Here is a 22728-nt window from a genome sequence, read left to right on the forward strand (position 1 = left end):
TTGTGCTAGACAGTGATCGTGATCACCGTCCGCGGGAGCGCGCAGCTGCTTAAAGCTGTAGCGTCCAGATTACTTACAGCTACTTCCTGCAGCTGACATAAGATGCGGTAAGCTGAACACAGCTTCAACCGTCTGTTTGTTAAAAAATAGTAACGGACCGCATTTTCTTGTTAGTAACTGTAACGGCGTTGTAACGATAGGAATAGTAATTAGTTAGATTACTCGTTACTGAAAAAAGTAACGCCGTTAGTAACGCTGTTACTTGTGTAACGGATGTGAAGGTGATTGTGAATTAACACAGGTGTTACTGAGCGATTTAAGAATTAACACAGGTGTTACTGAGCGGAGGGAAACCCTCCCCAAAAATTGGTGGAGCAGTGAGCAGCCAAGGGAATAGACTTGATTAAAATACTGTATGACTAAAATATAATTTATTATATTTAAACAGTTAAAAATGTAAAATGAATTAAAACAACCCTGGCCAGGGAATAACACAATAAAAATCAATAAAACACAACATTAAAAATCCAGTGGCGTCCGCCATGGTATAAAAGTCACCCAAAATTAAAAATCCAGGGAAGCGGTGCAGAAGGGAAACCCGGCGGCATCCTCGCCTTCCTGTCCGTGTTCTCCGCTCCGGTGCGCTAAAATAAAAAAAGGCAACGACAGTCACTACTCTTTTAGCGGCTACCGTTCATTACAGTGGGATAAGTCAGAAGACTAACCCCGGGTGGGCAGAGCTCTTAACTCTGCCCGCCTCTTCCTTGTAACATGCCAATCGGCACCGGCCCGTCTCGCTGCGGGAGGTAGAGCACTGTCTCGCCGCCTCTAGTTCCCCGCAGAAGCGTGATCTGGCCTCCTGTTACTCCAGCAGCCGGACCGCTCGCTCCGCTTCCCTGCTCGCTGGCGCTGTATCCTCGTTCACCCCTGGACGTCAGCCTCCACCAGCCCTCTTGCGTCTCTGAGCACTCTCACCAACACCAACTCCGGCGTCGCCGCCGCTTGCGGCCATCACCTCCCACTATTTTGCCATCCCTCGAGCCCCCTCTCAGTAGTCTGGTAGGCCCTCTTATTGGCCTATGGGACCTCGCAGGTGTAGCAGGTTCATAATTGGGGAGGGGCAGAGTCTTTCCGGACAAGTCACCAATAAATACCATAAAAACATGCAATATAAATAAAACACTCCACAAAAATATAACCAAAACGTGCAATACAAAAAAATAAAAACACTCCACATTGGAACACAGTAAAACACAGCAAACATGCAAAGCAAAACAACTTCAAAATAAAGTCGATCCTTCCCTGGATGACACTTGTAACGCCGTTATTCCCATCACTGGTCTTGAGTGTCCTTTATTCAGCTCATCCTCTGCTTTACTTTTACACCTGATTTTAGCTGCTTTATCTCTCTTTCAAGTTTCTGTGCCTCAATCTTTTTCTTCTCTCCCTCATAACAAGAAATTTTCTTCTGCCTGAGAACATGTTGGAGTGATTTACTAATCCAGGGCTGCTTATTGGGGGAAATACTTCCTGTTTTCAAAGTAATCCCCATTTTTCCCAGAAAGGCGGGAACGAAGGCGGTCGCACTTTTCTCCTCTCCCTTAGCTTCCCTGCTTAGCCTCTTGTGTCCTTGTCTAGTCTCGTGTTTTTTGTATTACTTTTCCCTGGAACACTCTCTCACAGTCTGTTCTCTAAAACCTAAAAGAAGAAATATTGATTTGATCAACTGGTCCCTGAATGCAATTGACACCCTTTTCTCAATGAGAAGTCTGGGCTCGGGTGAGCCTGAGTGCTGAAGATATCTACCTATTCGGAACCATGATAACAGGGTTCTTGCTGATCAGAGCTGGCTTGGCCCTGGCTTATCGAAGAATTAAGAAAGCGGAACCGGCTGTTCAAACCCTAACAAGGCTGCCCGCTGGGATTGAAATGATGGGACGAGGCAGGAGTTTCTCAAAATGGGCTCATTGAGTGCAGCACAGATAAGATCTTGGAGAAGCTTACGGCTGCAGTGAATACCCAGAACAAGACCTCTGAGTGCAAACTGGATTACATCTGGAGGGGCTTGCTCGGAATAACACCTCTGAGCGCTAATTGGATCACATCATGGGAAGTGCACTGCGGTCGTGAGTTCTCAGAAGCGGCTCTTTGAGCACAAGAATGACAACATCACGGAGTGTAAGTTTGATAACATCATGGAGAAGCTCACGGCTCTCCAACGGGAGATTGAGAGACCAGTGTTGGACTGTTAGAACAGCTTTGAAATTCATATGAGTTGTTCGCACTAAAGTAAAAACCACCATCACTTCTTGCGGATACCCCTTTGGCGCCAGCTGTGGTCTCAAGTCTGGAGCTGAACAACAACACCGTGATAACAGACTGCTTAGACTCTTCTTCCCATTCTATGCAAGGCCACCTGGGTTTGCTGGAAGACTGTTTACTTAGCCTGGCAGGGCGAAGGACACTGTCTCAGCTGAACTCTGGACATACACACACACGCACGCAGACATATATACACATGCTGATATACACTCATCCCCCCTCCAAACGCCTTCGACGCTTATTCCCTTCCGATGCTGACGGTGGATCATGGAGACCAGCGCATAGGCTGCAGGCCCGGATGTGCTGTCTACATCGGTTGTCTCTCACCCTTTACCCATCCTTGTTGCTTGTCATGTGTTTCTTTGGTGTATTAAGAGTTTTTTCATGTGCTATGTGCAGAGGTGTTTTTTTTCTGTTCTCAAACTGATCTCCCTGTTGGAGCTCAGTTTGGGGGGAGTTATTTTTTTCTCCTTATCTTTCCTCATGTTGTGCTTTTTCCATGTTATACCTCTCTGACCTGTCCTCCCCATGTGATGTTTGTGTAATGTATGTATGGTCGGAAGGGTAAGACGGCGCTGGCACGGCTGGCAGCCTTAACCCAATTTCCCTCGGGATGAATAAAGTATGATCAATCGATCAATCAATCAAAGAAATGTAAGTAGAAATCGATGATCTAAGTGAGAACATGAGCCTTTAAAAAGTCCCAGTGGGTGCAGTTAGAGCAGTCCCTCAGTCCCAGTATAGAGTCTTTGGTCCAGACTGGAACAACTGTGTGCCCAGTTTGAGCTCTCTTCAGTCCTGTGACCTGACAGACCCAGAGGGGCCATCACATCACATTTAGAAGCTCCCCTAATGGAGCCACAACACATGTCCAATACTTACTCTGTCTTGTTGGACCAACTGGAAGAAATGATTCAAGGACTTAGTCACAGAACAGAGATTCAAATCTCCAAAATCCAACTGGCTGCATCAGGACATATAGTCTGAAACTCTGCACAGTTTCCTGTTTGAAGCTGCTTCCTGTTGGCTTCAGCTGTTTGGAGTTTCCATTTTCTAAACTTCTACATTCTGAACCTTCTTCAGCTCTGAACAGATGATGAAACACTGAATGATTTCAAGCTCACACTTTGTCTAATAAACTTACATCTTTCATTCTTTATACAGATTGGAGGACTGTGGTTTGTCAGAGATCAGCTGTGATTATCTGGCAGCAGCACTGAAGTCCAACCCCTCCCATCTGAGACAGCTGGAGCTGAGAGGAAACAACCTGAAGGATTCAGGAGTGAAGCATCTGTGTGGTTTCCTGGAGAGTCCAGGATGTGGACTTGAAACTCTGAGGTCAGTCAGCATGTTTTAGTTGTGCTGAGATGAATATGATGTGAAAGTTGTGCTGACACTAAACTGCAGACATCAGGCTGATATTATACTGATCCACACTGAGGATCTTCATGGTAAAGTCTGTTTTCTTCTTCTCTGGTTTAGTCCATTGACTGCAGCAGAACAATGTTCACATTTCAAACAGTGATACTCAACGTATGGCCCGCGGCCCACACGCGGCCTGCCCACCTTTCCTGATTCAGAGAGAGGGGACCCTGATTAACTGTGTAGTGTTCTTCCTCACAGTTCTAAGTATCAGACACAACAATGAATAATCCACAGCTGACTGTCTTTAGCAGGTCAAAGGTCATGGCACACAGCAGACAGTGGGAAATATTCTAATTCTGATCATTTATCAGCACATATCCATATGTATAAAAACAAACACTGTGAGACTTGATCAGAGGTGTGATCATCACAGCAGAGGCCTTTGTGTCAAAGTCACTGAGGATCAAACAGAAACACATGAAGCAGATTTTCCTCTTCTGGCTTTTTATAGCAGATAACCTTCAAAATATTCTGCAGTCGATCAAAAACTGAAGCAAACCATGAATCAACATGTGAACATGAGCTGATGCTGCTGAAGTGAAGCAAAGTTACAGAAGTTTGATTACAGACACAGCTGAGAGTTTGTAATCTGTCATCATTTTAAAAGGTTTCAATTTCTTCAGTATTGAACAGCAGAAATGAGGCTTTGTTTTCGGAGGCCGACAGCAGTGAACACAACAGCAGACTGGTGCGTAATAAGCAGTGAATAATGCAGAAAACAGATTTTTGAAGGTAAACTGTTCTTGAAGTACACTGAGAGAGAGAGAGCTGTGCAGGAAGTAAAGGTCAAAGTCAGAGAGAATTCATGACGATGTTCATCAAACGTAAAGCGTAGTTTGGATCTTCTTTTGCTGCTGGTTCACTCAGTTTTGGTTGGAGACAGATGAAACCTGCAGCTTCAGGATCTGTGAGCTGTCCACTTTCAGCCCCGACGGCGTGTCCGTGTACGTGCCGTCGAGTGAACGATCCACGCTCTGTGTTTCCATCTTTGTGTGTTTAGCTGCTCTCATTTACTGTTTTATCTGTTTGCTTGTTGTTGAAATACTTTTGGGAGCTTTAACCTGAGATTCTGGCAAAATACATTTATATTAAAAATCCATTCAGGATTGAATGAATCAACATCGCTTTATTCAAATTAAAACCATTTAAATAGGAAAATCCATTTTTTTACAGCCGCCTCTAATGCTGGGTAATGTCAGCTGGTCCATGTGCAGCTGGCTGTGAGGTTCAGGGAGCGTCTACAAAGTGCAACACTGAAAGAACATCATCCATAAATATTGAGGAATAACTGGACTCTCATACAGCGAGACTCAAATGCCTTTAAACATCAGCTTATCCTGCTGATCCAAGTCCAACACTGAGTTTGTAAAAACATGTTTGTCAATCATTTTGTTTGGTTTCTGAGGAAAATGATTCAATGACTTGCTGCTAATACACAACATTTCATCATATTTCCTCATAACCCTCTTTTGTCTGACCATTTGAATTTGCAATAAAGGATCCACAGAGTTTGGTGACAATAATGACAGTAGATGTTTGTGTGAAAGTGCTGGAAGCAAATGAGTGTGTGATGTTCTTTCAGTGTTGCACTTTGTAGACGCTCCCTGAGCACTGGTCTCACAGCCAGCTGCACATAGAGACCAGTGTTGTTAGTCCAGGTCAGAAGATGACTTGTTGGAATGAAAATGAGCTTGTAGTTTGTCTGCTTTAATCATGTGACTGGAAAAAGGTGTTGGACTTCAAATATGTCCATTTCTTTCACACTTCACCTTTAAAAGTGAAGCCTTGTGGTTCCTGGAAGGAAAAACACGACTTTTTCAAGTCTTTGTCCTGTTTTTATGATAAATGTACGACTTTAATGTGAAACATTCAGAGTTTTTTCTCTTGTTGTGTTTGTTTGAAGCTGCTTCCTGTTGGCTTCAGCTGTTTGGAGTTTCCATTTTCTAAACTTCTACATTCTGAACCTTCTTCAGCTCTGAACAGATGATGAAACACTGAATGATTTCAAGCTCACACTTTGTCTAATAAACTTACATCTTTCATTCTTTATACAGATTGTGGGGCTGTGGTTTGTCAGAGATCAGCTGTGATTATCTGGCAGCAGCGCTAAAGTCCAACCCCTCCCATCTGAGAGAGCTGGACCTGTGGGGAAACAACCTGAAAGATCCAGATGTGAAGCAGCTGTCTGATCTTGAGCAGAGTCCAGACTACAGACTGGAGACTCTGAGGTCAGTAGAGTGATGGAGTGAGTGGGTGGTGCTGTCAGCAGTATTGTACTAAACACAGTCAGTATGAAACAAAGATCCAGTGTTTCCTGTAAAGCTGCAGCTTCTCAGTGAAGCTGTGAGAGGAGAATGGTGACAGGCTTCAGGATTGGACACAAACACTTCCTGTTTCTGACCTTTATGGTCACCATAGTAACGGCTGACACGCTGTGATCAAACACTGTCAAGAGCCAATCAGCTCTCTGAACAAAGCAGCACGCAGACCAATGACTGCATTCATTTCCAAGTTTAAAGCAGTGAAGAACACAGTCTGTAGGTGAGGAAGACTTTAGTGAGAGCAGATGTTTGGATGGAATTCCTCCAGTTAACAGCTGGAACCATCTGGATTGTTGGGCTTGTTGTTGGGGTTCCTACAGAGCTCAGAGTGGACACACCAAGGTTCTTCTAATGAATGAAAGTCCAAACTCAAACTAGGAGGGAAAAACATTTTCATCAACTTCAATAAAAATCCAAAGATTAGAAAAAGTGAAGCAACAATGAGTCCTAGTACAGTCCCAGCACTGAAGTCCCTGCTGCTCTTTATACTGGATGTGCTGCATCACTGACTGACAGCTGATGAAGAGTCTCTGGAAACACTCGTTTATCTCCTCTGCTCTTCCTTCTTCTCTCTGCAGGTGGAGGTGATGATGGTAAACAGGACGGTGTGTGTGCTGAGAGAGGAGGAGCTGTGTCCTGATGATCCAGAGAGGTTGAAGCAGCAGCAGCTTGTGTGTAGAGACGCTCTGACTGGGCCATGTTACTGGGAGGTGGAGAGGAGAGCTTCATCCAGCAGTGACTGACAGAGGAATGAAGTGCAGATGACTGTCAGTGCTGCAGAGTGAACTGCTCTGAGAACAGCTCCACTGTCAGACACAATGTAGAGTCCAGCATCATCCCTGTGTGTCCCTCTGGATCTGACAGAGGATCATCAGTGGATCTGGACTGCTCTGCTGCTGCTCTGTCCTTCTACAGTCTCTGCACAGTCTCTGTCTGACTCTGGCTTCAGACCCTCCTGGATCAAACTCACCTGGAAAGACTTTCAAACATCACTCAATAGATTTGAATACAGAATAGATTTGATATATACTGTAGATGTACTGTAGAGTTGCAGTTTGTCACTTGTAAATACAGTCTGTGAGCAGCTATGAGCTGAAAGATCTTTCTAGAAACACGAAATTTTTTCACTCTTCTGTTGCTTTTTCATATATTTCCACAACATTAATATTGATCCCACCTGTCTCACCTGTTTCATGCTTTTATACATAAGAACAGGACACGTGTGATCTGAGCGCTGCTGTGGTTGCTGTGCTGCACGTCTTCATTTAGATAACAGAGACATCTAGTGGTTCAGAGGGAGAACTGCAGGAGGTGGAGCTGTGTTTTAGCATGGAAACCTTTTTATCTTTTAGGCGCAGATACAAATATGACAAGTATCAGTGTGAGATACAAAAGGTCACATCAGTCAGCAGAGGGAACAGTGATCACACAGCAATGTAAGAATAGAAACATAACAGTGAATCTGGACATGTATACGGATGGAAGCAAACAAACAGGATGTAACACTACATTAAAGCCACAAATGGGAAGAAAACAAAGCCAAAGGAAAATATATTTGATCTCAGGAATCCAAATCAGATGCTTTAGAGCAGGGGTCGGCAACCCTGGGCACGCGTGTCACAGCTGGCACGTGAAGGGTTAACTGATGGCACGACCATAGCTGGACTGGCCATCGGGCATACCTATGGTGATTTTTTGTTTTTATGGGCTGATGATGTTTTTTTTTATTTTTTTGCAACGGTATAAACGATGGAAGGTGGTGGATTGGCCGGATGCTGGTCGATGTGTAAAAATAAGTCAGTTGTTTGGTGGTGGCTATGGTGGAGCTGCCACAGAGGCAACAGGTGGATGAGGGAAAGGGGAGGCAGGAGGAGGAGAGACCCGAGGCAGCTGCCGGTGTTCCAGATCAACTGGCGTTGGTCGAACAGATGTGTGGCGGTCTTGCGTTTCAGGAGCTGCTACCGACAAACCAGCAAGAAAAAACGCCATATGTGTCATCTGTGACCCTTGTGAGGTTATCTCAAACACACTCCGTCAGTCTTGATGCCGTTGAACAACAAAACGTTTAAAAATGTCGCGAGTCTACCTGGTGATATCCTCATGCGCGACGCAATCGCGAAAACAGCATACAATTAACACCACGCCGATGTTGTTCACAGGACAGCAAGAGTAAACGATCGGGAGACTCTTGTCGTCGTTATCGTCCCTCTCACACATTTTATTTCCTCAGTTTCAGCGTTTTTGCTTCACAACTAAAGCGTGCAGTCTACTTTGTGTGTACTAACATGGACTCGAGTCAACCAGCGCCACCTCTGGCCAAGTTCCACAGCCTACAGCCAGATCAACTTGTGACACACATCTGCAGCACATTTGAATTCGTTTCATGCACAACACATTTGTGCCTTTCAATTGTGTCTGTTTGTGCGTCATGCAAATAAACCTTTGAAATAAATGAAATGACACTAACATTTCACTAGTGTTTTAACATCACATGTCATTAGCGTAGTCTGCCCGTGTCTTTTCTCTGCGAATAAACATTTTAGAGTTGGTTGTTATATACAGTCTGTATAAGTGTGGTTAATCTAATAAACATTTGTAAGGAGATGACAGTTACTGCGAATGTACAGCAGGTGATTAGTAATAAACAGTCAGACAATGACTCTGACAATCTCATTTTTCTTGCAGATTGAATGCACCTTCTGCGTAAAGTGGTACCACACAGTGTGTGTGGACTTCCCCTGTGTAGAAGGTGACTACAAATGTTTTGGGTGCTAAATAAACAGAATAAATTGATTCCTGTTGTCTATGCTTACTGATTGTTTTTAGTGTTGACAATCCACATTGCTGGGATTGCATCTTTCAACATGTTTGTGGGTAGATCTGGATGTACCAGGGGTAAGTGCAGCCACTCAGCCTTTACTCAATGTGATCATAGCAGCAGGTGCAGATGTGTCACAAGTTAATCTAGTAGTAGGCTATGGTACTTGGCCACAGGTGGCAGCAGAGGACTGACCTCCATTTGAGACTGCTCCAGCTGCTATGTGATAGTGGATCTGCTACAAATTGAAGATCATATGCAAGTTTTGGAAATTAACCCTTGTATTATGTTGAAAAAAAAAATGACATTGATTTTGTTGCGGGTCATTTTGACCCGTACTGTGTAAATCCACTCAGAATTGTCAAGAAACTGCAATAAAACAATAGCAACTTTATTTCCCATGAGATAAACATGTAGAACACAGACATACAACAGTTGTCCATAACTATTTTAGGAACAATTTGGTAAAACAGAATCGTCACGTATTCAGAGAAAATATTACATGTTGAGCTGAGAAGGAACAGTTTGTCCCGTACTTCAGCTAGAATGGAAAAGACACAAAGCTGGATTTATTCTGTGTCTTTACACTGTCATTCTCTCCCCTCCCTCTCCTGTTGCTACTTCAATCATGAAACTGATCAATGATCAGCTGATCGGCTTTTCTCTCGTGTTTGTTTATCGCTGAATTTGCGCCAGAAAGAGGAAACCAGCGGATGTCGCGCTAAACAACAGCAACACTTTTAAGGTTGATCAGCTGTTGTTAGAATTTATTTAATATTAATTTCTAGTATCAGCTGAGGTTTGCTGGAGCCACAGCTGTAAAGCTGCTGGTCATGATGTCGGTTTAGATATGTGGTGAGAGGGAAACATGAAGATGAAACCAGGAGATGTCCTTACTGAATCATCAGAGCTGAACAGGTGATGGAGAAACAGGTTTACCTTTTAGGTGACATGAATGAGTTGAAGGGAAGTTATGAACTGTTTCTGAGAGACAAATAACACCAGGATCCTTTTTCTATGTAGCTGACAGCTGGTAACTGTGCAGGGGCGGGTCTAGGAAAATTTTGCCAGGGGGCCAGGTAGGGCATTAACAGGGAAAGGGGGGCACAAAGAAATACTTTTCTTTCTTATTCTCATTTAAAATGTCTCGCTTTTAATAAATAATTATCTGAATCTTACAACCAAAGTTTTCATCTGATGTAAAATGTATAGAAATCATACATATACCAACAAGACAGTACATCACTGTCACAACAGTGTTTGTTTTCATTCAAAGGCTTTATGGCTTTAATACCTGCTGGGCCGGTCTCTAGTCAAAATGCCCGGGCTGATTTTTTTGTCCCAGTCCAGCCCTGGGCACGACATGCAGTGAAGTAATCTGGGAAGGTGCATTAAAAAATAAATGGCTGGGCCAGCGGTGCACATCGCAAATTAGCTCACATAGACACATTAGTTGTGCCTTTTCTTAATGACGGTATCTTAGCTAACAACTCCAACTACCAGATTCAACTTGTAATTGGCTAAAAATCACTTAGCCTACCAGTGAGAGGGACGTTGCTAGCTGGCAGTTTTTTCAAGCAATGTTGAAAGTTCCACATTCAGACACTTCAAAAGCTTCAGGAGCTTCAGCACCACGTAAATACACGTATACATCCGGATACTCGACACAGAATTCACAATGTGTTTTTGGGACTTTCAGGTGTATGGACTAGAGATGGCACGATACTACTTTTTTATGTCCGATACCGATACCGATATCATAAATTTGGATATCTGCTGATACCGATATTAATCCGATATAGTGTGTTTTTTAATCAATAAAACTGTTTTTTTAACCCTCTGGGGTCGCTGGACGCGCCGGCGCATCAAAATCACATGACCAATTTAGGATGACACAGCTAAAAGATGCAGCGACTCAGAGTCTCCATTTCAACTTGGGTCGAAAGTGCGGACTTCAAACTATATACCAGTTTTTGAATTGTGTCAATGGGCCACTGAAAACCAGAGTTATGATAAAAATACACGCGATGTTTTTTTCTGATCAAAACAGCGGTGTTTACAGCGGGAAGGACGGTAAAAACGGCGTTTTCCACAGACAGCGCTAGCAAACACTCTCCCTTTGCAGTGAAAAAAGAAAAAGAAAAAACACCCCTTCCCTATTAGTGTTACAGTTTACCATGTCAGCCAATCAAAAAAATGATATGGCAACATGTGACACTTGGTTGTTTAGGGAGAAGGGGACGTTTTTAGGAGTGACACCCACGACGGAAAGCGGGCGAGCGAAAGAAAGAGAGAGAGTGAGTTTTCATATGTGAGACATTAGTCATGTTTAGCGTGTTTGGAGGCTGTAGTTAGTGTGTTGTGTAGTTATTGTTTTGTATTGTGTGTCAGTTAGACTGCTGAATTTCACATTTTCTCCAAAAAAAAAGCCGTCAAAGGCAGATTCCAGTGTAAACGCTGTCTCCACATGGAAAACAGGACTGATACACCTCCTGCTGTCAGACCTAGAGGGTTTAGGCCTGTGGTGTTCTCCTCTGTCTTATACTAAACACAAACTACATTTTTTGGACTGGCACAAATAATTTGTGTGCCTTCTTATTTGATGCAGCACACCTGATTGTTCTGTAAATAGATTTAAATGGTTATATAAAAAACGCCTGAGGCCTTGGCTGCATTTTTAGGTAAATAGTACCATATAATTTTGTTGTTTGCAAAACTTGTGCACAATTTTTAGAAATATACAATTTCTATTTGCATTTCAAGTTATGAAAATGATTCGTTAAACATGTTTGTGGGTTTTAAAGTAAAAAATATAACTTTTTTCTACTCGGATTTTGAATTTTTTGTCTGAATTTAGATCAACTGTGCTAATATAGTATACCAAAATGAAAAAATAACTCAAATTTCAGATATTTGAGGTTGTGCTGAAAATAATGGTACCAAACAAGGCAAGAAAAACATATTTTAAAGGTGAAATATAGAGGTCAAATCAAAAGTAGTCAAAAACGGCCAATTATACCCTGGACCCCAGAGGGTTAAGATCTTGCTGCATTTTGTATAAATTCATACTCAAGTTTAAATAAACAACACTAAAGCTATTCTGTTATACCTGTATGTAAAAATTACACTGCACCCAAAATATTTCATAGTTCAGCAAAACTGATCAATCTAATAAACTTAAACCTACTCCATCCTCCCTATTCTGGTATTTTAAAGAGTACTTAGCAGAAATATTAAGCAACCTAACTAATAGGGTTGCAAACTCCCAGCAAAAAAAAAAGAAAAAGGGAACCACCACCCACCCTCCACCTCATGATGCTTAATCAATGAAATCAACTTTAATTTGATGCAGTGTGAAAAAAAATGAACAGAAATAAATTATTTTTCAAGAATAATTAAATAGATTCAACATCTTTCTTCTACAGAATTGCAGACTGCACAGATGGTATCTTCCCAAAGGAAAAAGTACTATAGCTTACTAGGGTATATTAGACTTAACAGTTACTATATACAGTAATGGACTTCTATACATTTTACATCAGATTAAAACTTTGGGTGTAAGATTCAGATAATTATTTATTAAAACTAGACATTTTAAATGAGAATAAGAAAGATAAGTATGTCTTTGTGCCCCCTTTTCCCTGTTAATGCCCTATTGGCCCCCCTGGCTAAACGTTGCTAGATCCGCCCCTGCACAGTTACCAGCCGTCAGCTACGTAGAAAAGGATCCTGGTCTAGAAAGTAATATTAAATAAATTCTAAAGACAGCTTATCAAGCTTAAACGTGCTGCTGTTGTTCAGCCGCTGGTTTCCTCTTTCTGGTGCAAAGTGGGCCAAAAACAAAGAAGAGAGACGGACTCGCGACAGAAAAGCCGATCAGCTGATCATTAAGCAGTTTCATGATTGAAGTAGCAGCAAGAGAGGGAGAGAGAGAGAGAAGAGGCAGTCGCTCCATATATCGGTTGTTAAGCTTAACGCTGGAATGCTTTACAAACATTCAGAGATGAACTTACACACTTGCTTTACTTCTCTCTGGGATAACTTCCTCGGAGATAAAATGGCGGTTTGGTAGCGAGACTACAAATACACACAGCCGCTCAATCACGTGAGCACACTGCTCCGACGTGCTACGGTTATGAGCCGAGTTACGCCATGTCGCAAGTTTTGTGAGGTGCTTTTTTGATATTTAATGGATCGGATTACATTTTTTATTTCTCTCCGATATCCGATCCAGTAATTTACGTCAGTATCGGACCGATACCTAATATCGGATCGGTCCATCTCTAGTATGGACCAATGTTTTCTTTTCTGATCAAACCAGAAAGCTTTAATGAGCAGCTGGATTTGTGTCACATTAACTGGTTGGACACAGAGGACATCCAAATGCAGCTGATTGAACTGAAAAGCTCGACTCTGTGGGGTCGAAGTTTGCAGAACTACGAACGCAGCTGGAATCCACAGCTGTGCGTGTTCATGGAGCTGCATTTTCACCTGCTGGACATCACTACCTGACAGGTTTAACTGTCTTCAGAACATTGCAGAGGCCTTATTGACAGTATTTGGCTCTACATATCTGTGTGAGCAGATTTTCTCTCACAGGAAGAGTGTCCTCAGGTCTGAATGCTGGACACTCGGAGACCTGTGTCTCTGAGTGGGAGACCAGAGATCACATTAACATGTGTGTCTCTGTATTAACAAACATGCCATATTGGCCCAGTTTATTTTTCTTATCATTGTTGTGAGGAGACCATAAATAGCATTTGTATTTTCTGTTGTACAGTTCATTTGCTGTTATGGATAAAAAGTCTTTTTTTGTTTCAAAGTAGCTGATAACTATTCGCTGATAGCTGCCAACATCTGCGCACAAATATAATTATATAAAGTTGGTCTATATAGTGTGTAACTGTTCATATAGAGTCTTATTAAATTTATTGCTAATGCAATCATATGGCGCATTGACTTCTGAGGAAATTTTAGATGCACTCATCATCAGAAAGGTTGCCGACCTAAACCAGGGGGTTTAGAGTATCATAGACTTTTTGTGGTTTGTTTTCTTTAAGTCATTTCACAGATTTTCTCCATAATTTCAATACCTTGAATAAAACAAAAACTTAGGGGATGATTTTGTAATCCGACTTTATGCATGAAAGATTTGACTAAACATAAAACAATCTTCCAACTCAGTCGTCATTCTTATCTTGTGAAATCAAACCAAATGTTCTGTTGTCTCTAAATCAGGGATTGATGAAATCTTTGGTTTCATCCATTTATGAACATGTTCTCATTCATATTAAATCATAGTCTAAGTCATTCTTTAGAGGGATAAATGTCTTTCATTATCTTCAAATGTGTTTCTGTTGTTTTGGGGGGAAGTTTGAAGTCCATTGTTCAAAGTCTGTTAATAAAAACTTTATGAAGTTTATGTCGGATGTTTTTCCTATTTTGTATTTGTTTGAATTATGATGTATTTTTGACTCTTTCTGCCATGATGCCAGGTCTCTCTTGAAAACAACATTTTTAATCTTAATTAAATTTTCACCTGGAGAAATAAAGGATGATAATAATAATTTTGTCTTCAGGGAATCATTTCTCTGTAAAACAGCTTCTTCTGAAACTCTTGTTACTTTTTTGTTTATTGTTTGCTGGTTTTAGAAAAATGTCATCGTCTCTGTGTGAACTTAAACTCTACATGTGGTGTCAGCTATAATACGAGCTCTAGAGTCTAATAACAATGCTTTTATTATTGTCTGGTATCCAACCTAACCCTGGGCCTCTGGCTGAATGTGAAACACCAGCAGATGTCAATCAATCAATCAGTCAATCAAAGCTTTATTCGTCACATGCAGGTTGCCCTGCAGTGAAATGGGACCCCCCCCCCGACCTTACATACACACACAGACATTACATGGGGATACAAGTCGGAGATTGGTAGCGTTGGAGAAAAAACATTGAAATGTACATTACAATGGGAAAGTACAAGAGGAAAAAAAGAGACCCCTTCTCATGCTGTGCCTCCATGGTAGGACAGCATGGGAACAGGAAACAAAAAAACTCCTCTGCACAAAAAGCACATAAATGTCTACAGCACAACATTGTGAAGACATAACAAGCCACAGGGTTGGGTGATGGGTGAGGAGTAATCTGAAGCGAACCCAGCAGCCGCCTCGCACAGCGCTATCTTATCCAGCGCGGCACGTAGACCCGCCGTGTTCCCCCACAGGAAACAAGCATCGAAGGCGTTTGGAAAGGGAGGGGGATAAGTGTGTGGTTTTCAGTGTAAGTGTATGTGTGTGCGTGTCCATAGTTCAGCGGAGACAGTGTCCTTCGCCCTGCCAGGCTAAGTAAACAGTCTACCAGCCAACCCAGGTGGCCTTGCATGGAATGGGAAGGAACAGTCTCAACATAGTCGTTATCAGGGAGTTTTTGTTCGGCTCCAGCCTTGAGCCCACAGCTGGCGCCGGAGGGGTAGCCGCATTAAGATGGCGATTTTCTTTCCAACAACTCATGAGAATTTCGAGCTGTTTTTTAGCACTCCGACACTGGTCTCTCCATCTCCCGTTGGATAGCTGCGAGTTTCTCCATGATGTTATTTACCCTCAATTCCGTGGTCTTATCACTCTTTTGCTCACAGAGCAGATTCTGAGACCTCACGACCGCAGCCAACTGATCCGTGATGTATTCCAGCTTCCGCCCATAGGTGTTGATTTGAGCGGATTCTTCCCTGATGTGTCCCAATATCCGCTCAGAGATGTTATTCTGAGTATTCACTGCAACCGCAATTGCCTCCAAGCTCTTGACCATGTCCCCGTCTGTGAGCCCTTTCTGAGAAACCGCACCTCGTCCTATCAATTCAATCTCAGCGGGCAGCTTTGTGGGGGTTTGAACAGCCGGTTCCGCTTTCTTAATTCTCCGATAAGCCAGGGCCAAGCCAGCTCCGATCAGCAAGAACCCTGCTATCATGGTTCCGAATAGGTGGATATCTTCAGCGTCCTCGATCGACAGTCCCGCCAGGCACACGATCCTCCATTTCTGCCACCCGTCCATCGTGTATCCAGCAGGGAAAGTCCCTCCAGGGCACTCAGGCTCTCCCGAGCCCAGACTTCTCGTTGAGAAAAGGTTGTCAATAGCATTCAGAGACCAGTTGATCAAATCCATAGTTCTCTTTAGGTTTTAAACACAGACTGTGAGAGAGTGTTCCAGGGAAGTGAGAAAGAAAAAAAAAACACGAGACAAGACAAGGACATAAGCAGCTAAGCAGGGAAGATAGGGGAAGGAGGAGAGGAGAAAAGTGCGACCGCCTTCGCTGAGAGCCAAACGAGATGTTAAAAACTGTCTGGGTTACACGTGCATCACGTCGTGTGCTTCCTAACATGGATATGATTGGAATCTGGGCCTGTTCAACCAGTGCTGGTATCATTGTTGTTTCTGAGACTTTCCAAATCTTTACTGGATAAAAACGTAGAAACTGATGGATTTAACATTTAGCACGCAGACTGTCCCAGAAAAGGCGGAGGTCTGGAAGTTTATGTGAAGCTCTGTCTTGCTGCTCAAGTCTTGTTCTCTCGATCTGCACCTCAGCGATTTGAAATCTTGGCCTTAACTATTGATCTGTTTGGAAATCAGTCTTTGACTGTTGTTGGGTGCTATCAGCCTCCATCTGCTTCCCCCAGCACATCACTGTCTCTGGTTCAACTTTTATCTGAACTGCATTTTAATGACGTCTTTCAGATGGATGATTTTCATTGGGACTGGCTTTCTTCTGTGTCTGATGATTTTAAGGCACGCTGCTTGTTTTTAAAACTGGCTCAAATTATTTAAAGCCTCACACGACTTGATCCTAAACACCCAGATAAATCTGCTCTTATTGACCTTTTTAACTAATATGCTGCGTAAGTTTTCCACATCTGCAGTTTTTGCCAACGACCTGAGTGATCACTGCATAGTTGGTGCTGTGAGAAACACTAAAATCTCACACTCCGAGCCCCGCATCAGCTTTAACTGGGGTCGTATTAAACAGGCTGACAATGTCAGTTTGGGAATATTTACAGGAGAGTTGTGTCTACTTTGTGGACAGACACGCCCCTTTTTGCCAGGTCAGGGTGAAAGGTCGGGACAGGCCTGGTTTGGTTCAGTACCGGCCGATCTCCTACATGAGAGAAACCAGGCCTGGGCAGGAAGTCTGGCTCTGATGCTGATTGGCTACGTTTTCATTAGCTGTGTAATCAGATTACTGCCTCCATCATCAAGATCCAATGTAACTATTTTTTACTTTAACGACTGACATCCAAACGACTGTAGGAGGTTTTGGCAAACTATAAAGTGTCTCTGCCAGCTGTGACTCCTCAGAGCTGCCTCCTCACTTAAATATCGACTCCACTCCTGTGTCAGACAAAACTGAAATGTTGCTTTAACAAACACTTTGTTGCTTCTTGTTCTTTGTTCAGCACAGTATCTGATGGTAAACCTCTTGCACACAACTCTGCTCGTAGTTCCTGGTTACTGAGACCTTTTCCTTCACACCTGTCACAGTAGAAGAGGTTTGTAAGGCTTTGAACAGCCACAACACCAGAAACTCGGCCCATCCTCACAATTGTTCTCCTTCCTTCTTGCACTTGGCTGCAAATATCATAGCTGAGCCAGTGTCTTATATTTTTAATCTTTCTCTACAACAGAAGGCTTTACCACAGATGTGGAAGTGTGCCTCTGTACTCCCCCACTGAAAGCTGGTGATTCTTCAACAGTTAATAATTACAGGCCAATTTCCAAACTCTGTGTCTCATCTAAGGTTCTTCAAAGGCTGGTAAATAATCAACTTCAAAGTTATCTGAATGAATATATGATTTTATCTCCCTTCCAGTCTGGTTTTAGGAAACTGCACAGTACTGGAACTGCTTCGATAAAAGTTCTCAAAGACATCTATGAAGCGCTGGATGCAAAGAACTACTGTGCAGCTCTTTTTATTGATCTATCAAAAGCTTTTGACACTGTTGACCACAACAAATAATCTTCCGGCACAACTCCACCTACTTCCAAGCTGCGTGGAGAGGATGAGGATCTAACAGCACAGGAACTCCAGCAACACTCAGTAGCAGCTGCTCCCAGTCCCTTGGTTTATGAGCTGAGCTGCTGACCACAGCATTTTATGTCATAGATTACTGGAAATAGGCCTTTCAGACCGAGCAGCTGGCTGGTTCTCTAATGTTCTTTTGGACATCAGCAGTGCGTTCAGCTCAATGGTCTCTCTTCCAGCTTTTTAAATGTCACTAAACGAGTGCACAGGGTTCTGTCCTGGGCTACTTATGTCAACGGTGTGGCACAAAATCTAGATGCATCTGTTCATTTTATACCATCAACATAGTTTTCAAACCATTACAGCAGCTGTTGATAGTATTCAGTCTCAGCTGGCTCAGACTGGCTTTAAATGTAGAAAAAACCAAAGTCATGTTGTTCACAAACAGAAAGAGGGTCCGGCTTTATTTCCTTCTCCTGTATCTGCTCAAAGTATTTCTATTGAAACTGTGGCCTCGTACACATACCTCGGTATTGTGATTGATGACAGTCGTTCCTATGAGCCACACATTGAACATCTAATAAAGACACTAAGGCTGAAGTTGGGCTTCTCTTCCAGGAACAGATCATGTTTCACAGGAAAAAGCTTGTTGCTGCCACCTTTTTTTTACCTGCCCTGGATTACAGTGACATGATTTATATGAATGACTCTGCTCGCTCTCTTCATCTGTTGGATTTTGTCCATCATGGGGCATCAAGATTTATAACTGTCTGTAAACCTTTAACACACCACTGTACTCTGTGTTCTCTGGTTAACTGGTCCTCATTGGTCTTACACAGGATGGTCCATTAGTATCATTTTATCTATAAATCTGTTTCTGGTTTACTGCCTCCTATTTATCAGAGTACATGTCAGGCAAACAGTTTAGTCACAGCCTGCAGTCTCAGGACATCATTACATTCACTGTTCCATCAGTTCATGCAGAGCTTGGAAAGAAGGCGTTCTCCTTTTCTGCTCCGTCTTCATGGAAAACATAACCGAAGGATTTAAGGCTCTCAGCTGATTTCACTTGCAGACTTCAAAAGACGTACACATGTTTTTGTGAAACCATCTCTGGGAACTTGTTCTCGTTTTTAATATGACTGAGTACATTACACAAACTTATCTTTTATTGTTGTAATTTTAATATGTTTGTCTGGAACAGGTCTCTCTTGTAAATGAGACATTGAGTCTCAATGAGCCGACCTGTATAAATAAAGCTTCAATTACAAAGTCCTTTGTTTAAAAGTTCCTTCAGCTGCCAGTGGGACGTGCTGTGGCTCTATCGGTTGCTGAGCCTTTATATTGTTAGTTAGAAACTACAAATATAATGGCTCACTGTATTTCAGAATCAGAGAAACTTTATTAATCCAGGAGGGAAACTGAGTTGTCATAGCAGCAAATATACAAGAAACAACAAGCACTCATATAAAGTGAGTGTAGAAACAGAGTTATGATAGATAAATATTCAGATAAATACAGAAATAGAGAAATATAGGTATAAATATACATATCAGTATAAAAGGATAAGTATGTGTGCAAATATATTGTGGTGTACAAAGTGACAGGCTGCATTGAGGTGTGATTATTTCTGTTCCACATGTGTGGATCTGACCCAAGTGGATGAATTGAAGAGTCTGAAGGCAGCAGAAGGAATGATCTCCTGTAACGTTCCCTCAGACAGCGGGGTTGAAGGAACCTGTTGCTGAAACTGCTGTGCAGATTGTCCCGTGTATCATGGAGGGGGTGAGAGTCATTGTCCATGATTGACAGCAGTGTGTCACAGATCACCTCCTCCAGGGTGGAGAGCTTCATGCCAACAACAGACTGATAAAACATAGAGAGCAGCTGCTGCATATGTTGAAGGACCTCCCTGGGGGTGGCTGTAGCTCAGGTTGTAGAGCGGGTCACCTACTCACTGGAAGGTTAGTGGTTTCATCCCAGGCTCCTCCAGGCTACATGCCAAATGTCCTTGGGTAAGATACTAACCCCATGTTGCCCTCCGATGCATCTATCGGAGTGTGAATGCGAGTGAATGTTAGATAGAAGCACTAAAAACCTTAGATAAAGTGCTTGTGTGAATGGGTATGATTGGGTGAATGCACAACTTGTACAAAGTGCTTTGAGTGCTCAATGAGAGTAGAAAAGCGCTATATAAGAACCAGTCCATTTACCTTTTACCATCTGAGCCTTCGTAGAAAGTAAAGCTGGCTCAGACCCTTTTTGTAGGCAGCGTCCATGTTGGCAGACCACTCCAACTTGTGATCCAGATGAACTCCCAGACAGTGTTGGGTGTAATGCGTTACTAAGTAACGCGTTACGGTAATTAAATTACTTTTCCACTGAAAAAGTAGAGTAACTAATTACTGTTCATTTTTAGGTATTTTAATTACAGTTACTTACAATGTACTTGCGTTACATTGTAAAATAGTTAAACTCGCTGAATATCATTATTTAATTTTAATAATATATCTTCTAAACGTAAAAGTCAACTCTGCCGCTTTAACATCGCTGTCGTGCAGCTGCACGTCATTTCGCGCCAGTTTGCTGCATAGTTGTATTCTAAAGCGGAAGATGTCGGACTCGGCTGAAGCGTGTGGCTGTTTTACGAAATGGACATATTCCCGTCTCTTCACTTTTCTGAAACAAGCAGACAAGAACATTACAGTAATATGTAAAAACGATTGGCCGCTGTTAATAGCATGAGTAGTCTACTGAAGCGCCTGACACGAGAGCATAGACGAACACTTCTGAGTGATCCTTGTTCATCATCCATGGATAACACCGCGGCAACTCCTGCTAAGCAGGCAAAACTTGATTTTACTTCAGCAGCACAGAAAGATCTGAAGGTGAGCTTAAAAAATGACTGCAGGCTACATTGTGGAAGACACTTTGTGGTACTGTAGAGTCTCCGTCTTTCAAAAAATTTATTTATTATTTTAAGAGTTTAATTTCTATTGTTTGTCCACTCAAGGTTTATAGGGATTTTAAAAAGTATTTAGTTAAATTACTTATTGAGTAATTAAGTTACTTTTCTGACACAGTAATTAGATAAGTATTTGAAATACAATATTGACTAAGTAATTAGTAATTAGTAATTAATTACTTTTTTAAAGTAACTTACCCAACACTGCTCCCAGATACTTAAAGGATGTGACTATTTCAACATCATTCCCACCAGTGCAGACAGAGGAGGGATCTGTTTCTGCCAAAGTCCACCACCAGCACCTTTGTTTTGGCCACAGTCAGCTTCAGGAGATTCTCCTCACACCACCTCACGAACTGACCAATCAGTCCTCTGTACTCCTCCTCCCTTCCCATTCCCTCTTTAATCCAGGATCTCAACCAGTTTGTTATGTTCTCTCTTATAACTTAACTGGTAAAGTAACAACACCTGTTTGGTTGTTAGTAACTTACTTTATTAACCATGTTGTGGAAAGGCACAGGCATATAAATGCGCACATACACCACACTTGGTGTTCTTTACTTTACCACAAAATATAAACTGATTTTATTAAATACATAACAGTTCCTCCCATCCAGCTTTGATGAACATAAGTATCAAACAATCGAGATATTTTCAGGTAAATGCCGTAACCCAATAATTGTACTTAAACTGAAATATGACACCTACTCAGTGATTTACAACATAGAGGTAGGTTGTTTCCTCTTAAACATTTGAACTGCTTTCCTTACAAAATGAACTGGAAACCTATGAGTTCAGTCTCTGAGGTGCTCTGTAATTTCTCTCAGGGTAACGTCTGCCTGTTTGGTCAGAGTCCATAGTGCTCTGTGTGGAAGGTTCAGGTGTTTGAGCATTGGTGGTTTCACGTAAACCCTGAACCTCAGGTGGTGAAGCGAGGGCAAACTCTTCTGAATCTTGAGGTGTAGATGTGCTCTCAGGTTGCTCTGGAACCACGTGACATTCTGCATCTAGAATCTGATCAACATGTCTATGCCAGACTAATTTGGCTCCAACATTTATGGTGTATATCAGCGGTCCGGTCTGTGAACGAATCGTGCCAGACTGCCATTTCTGACTTGGGTCTCTAGTCTCTGGCGAGAACTTTTTGTCCAACATTGAAGAATCTGGTTTTGTTTCTTGTTGCTTCCACCATGAAAGACTGTTTATCTTGGACATCCTTGCAAATGTCTGGTTTCAGCAAATCTAGACGTGATCTCAGATCCCGTCCCATGAAGAGCACTGCAGGTGTGTGTCCAGTTGTTGCATGAGTGGTGTTCCTGTAAGCCAGTAAGAAATTGTCAATTTTCTGTTGTAGCGGCTTCCCCTCTGTGCGACTGGCTTTCATTGACCGCTTGAAGGACTGGATGAGCTGTTCAGCTTTGTTGCAGGATGATGGGGAGCTGAATTGATATGTCGTATGCCGTTACTCCTAAGGAAACACTGGAACTCCTCTCCAGTAAGCTGACGACTATTGTGGCGGACCTGTGCGTGCAAACGGTGACCAAAGACCATTAATTGTGCTGGCAGCTGTTGCTTGCTTTACGGGGAAGATTTCTGGCCACTTTGAGTGAGCATCAACCACAACCAGGAACATTTGGTCCATAAATGGGCCAGCATAGTCTATATGAATGCGTTGCCATGGAGCGGATGGCCACTCCCACGCGTGTACAGGTGCTGTTTGAGGCTGGCGCAGCGTCTGCTGGCAACCAATGCAGGATTTAGCCATATTCTCTATTTCCAGCAAACATAGCTTCTAGCAAAACTTTTCATCTTAACAACACCCAAATGTCCATCGTGCAGTGAGTCCAGTACCTTTGTACGTAGTTTG

General features: G+C 42.5%; 2 protein-coding genes across 4 annotated transcripts in view; both read left to right on the forward strand.

Annotated features, from left to right (window-relative positions):
- Positions 1-22728, forward strand: part of LOC134619391 (NACHT, LRR and PYD domains-containing protein 3-like) — a 374947-nt gene that overhangs the window by 248625 nt on the left and 103594 nt on the right. The gene's annotated exons all lie outside the window — the stretch shown is intronic.
- The window catches only part of LOC134618249 (tripartite motif-containing protein 16-like), a 30467-nt gene continuing 15624 nt past the window's right edge, over positions 7886-22728 (forward strand). Inside the window, exon 1 of the mRNA XM_065469623.1 lies at positions 7886-8082. Coding sequence (XP_065325695.1) covers positions 7886-8082 — 197 coding nt within the window. The remainder of the gene's footprint in view (positions 8083-22728) is intronic.

Source organism: Pelmatolapia mariae, linkage group LG20 (genome assembly GCF_036321145.2).
Source record: "Pelmatolapia mariae isolate MD_Pm_ZW linkage group LG20, Pm_UMD_F_2, whole genome shotgun sequence".
Classification (NCBI taxonomy): Eukaryota; Metazoa; Chordata; class Actinopteri; order Cichliformes; family Cichlidae; genus Pelmatolapia; species Pelmatolapia mariae.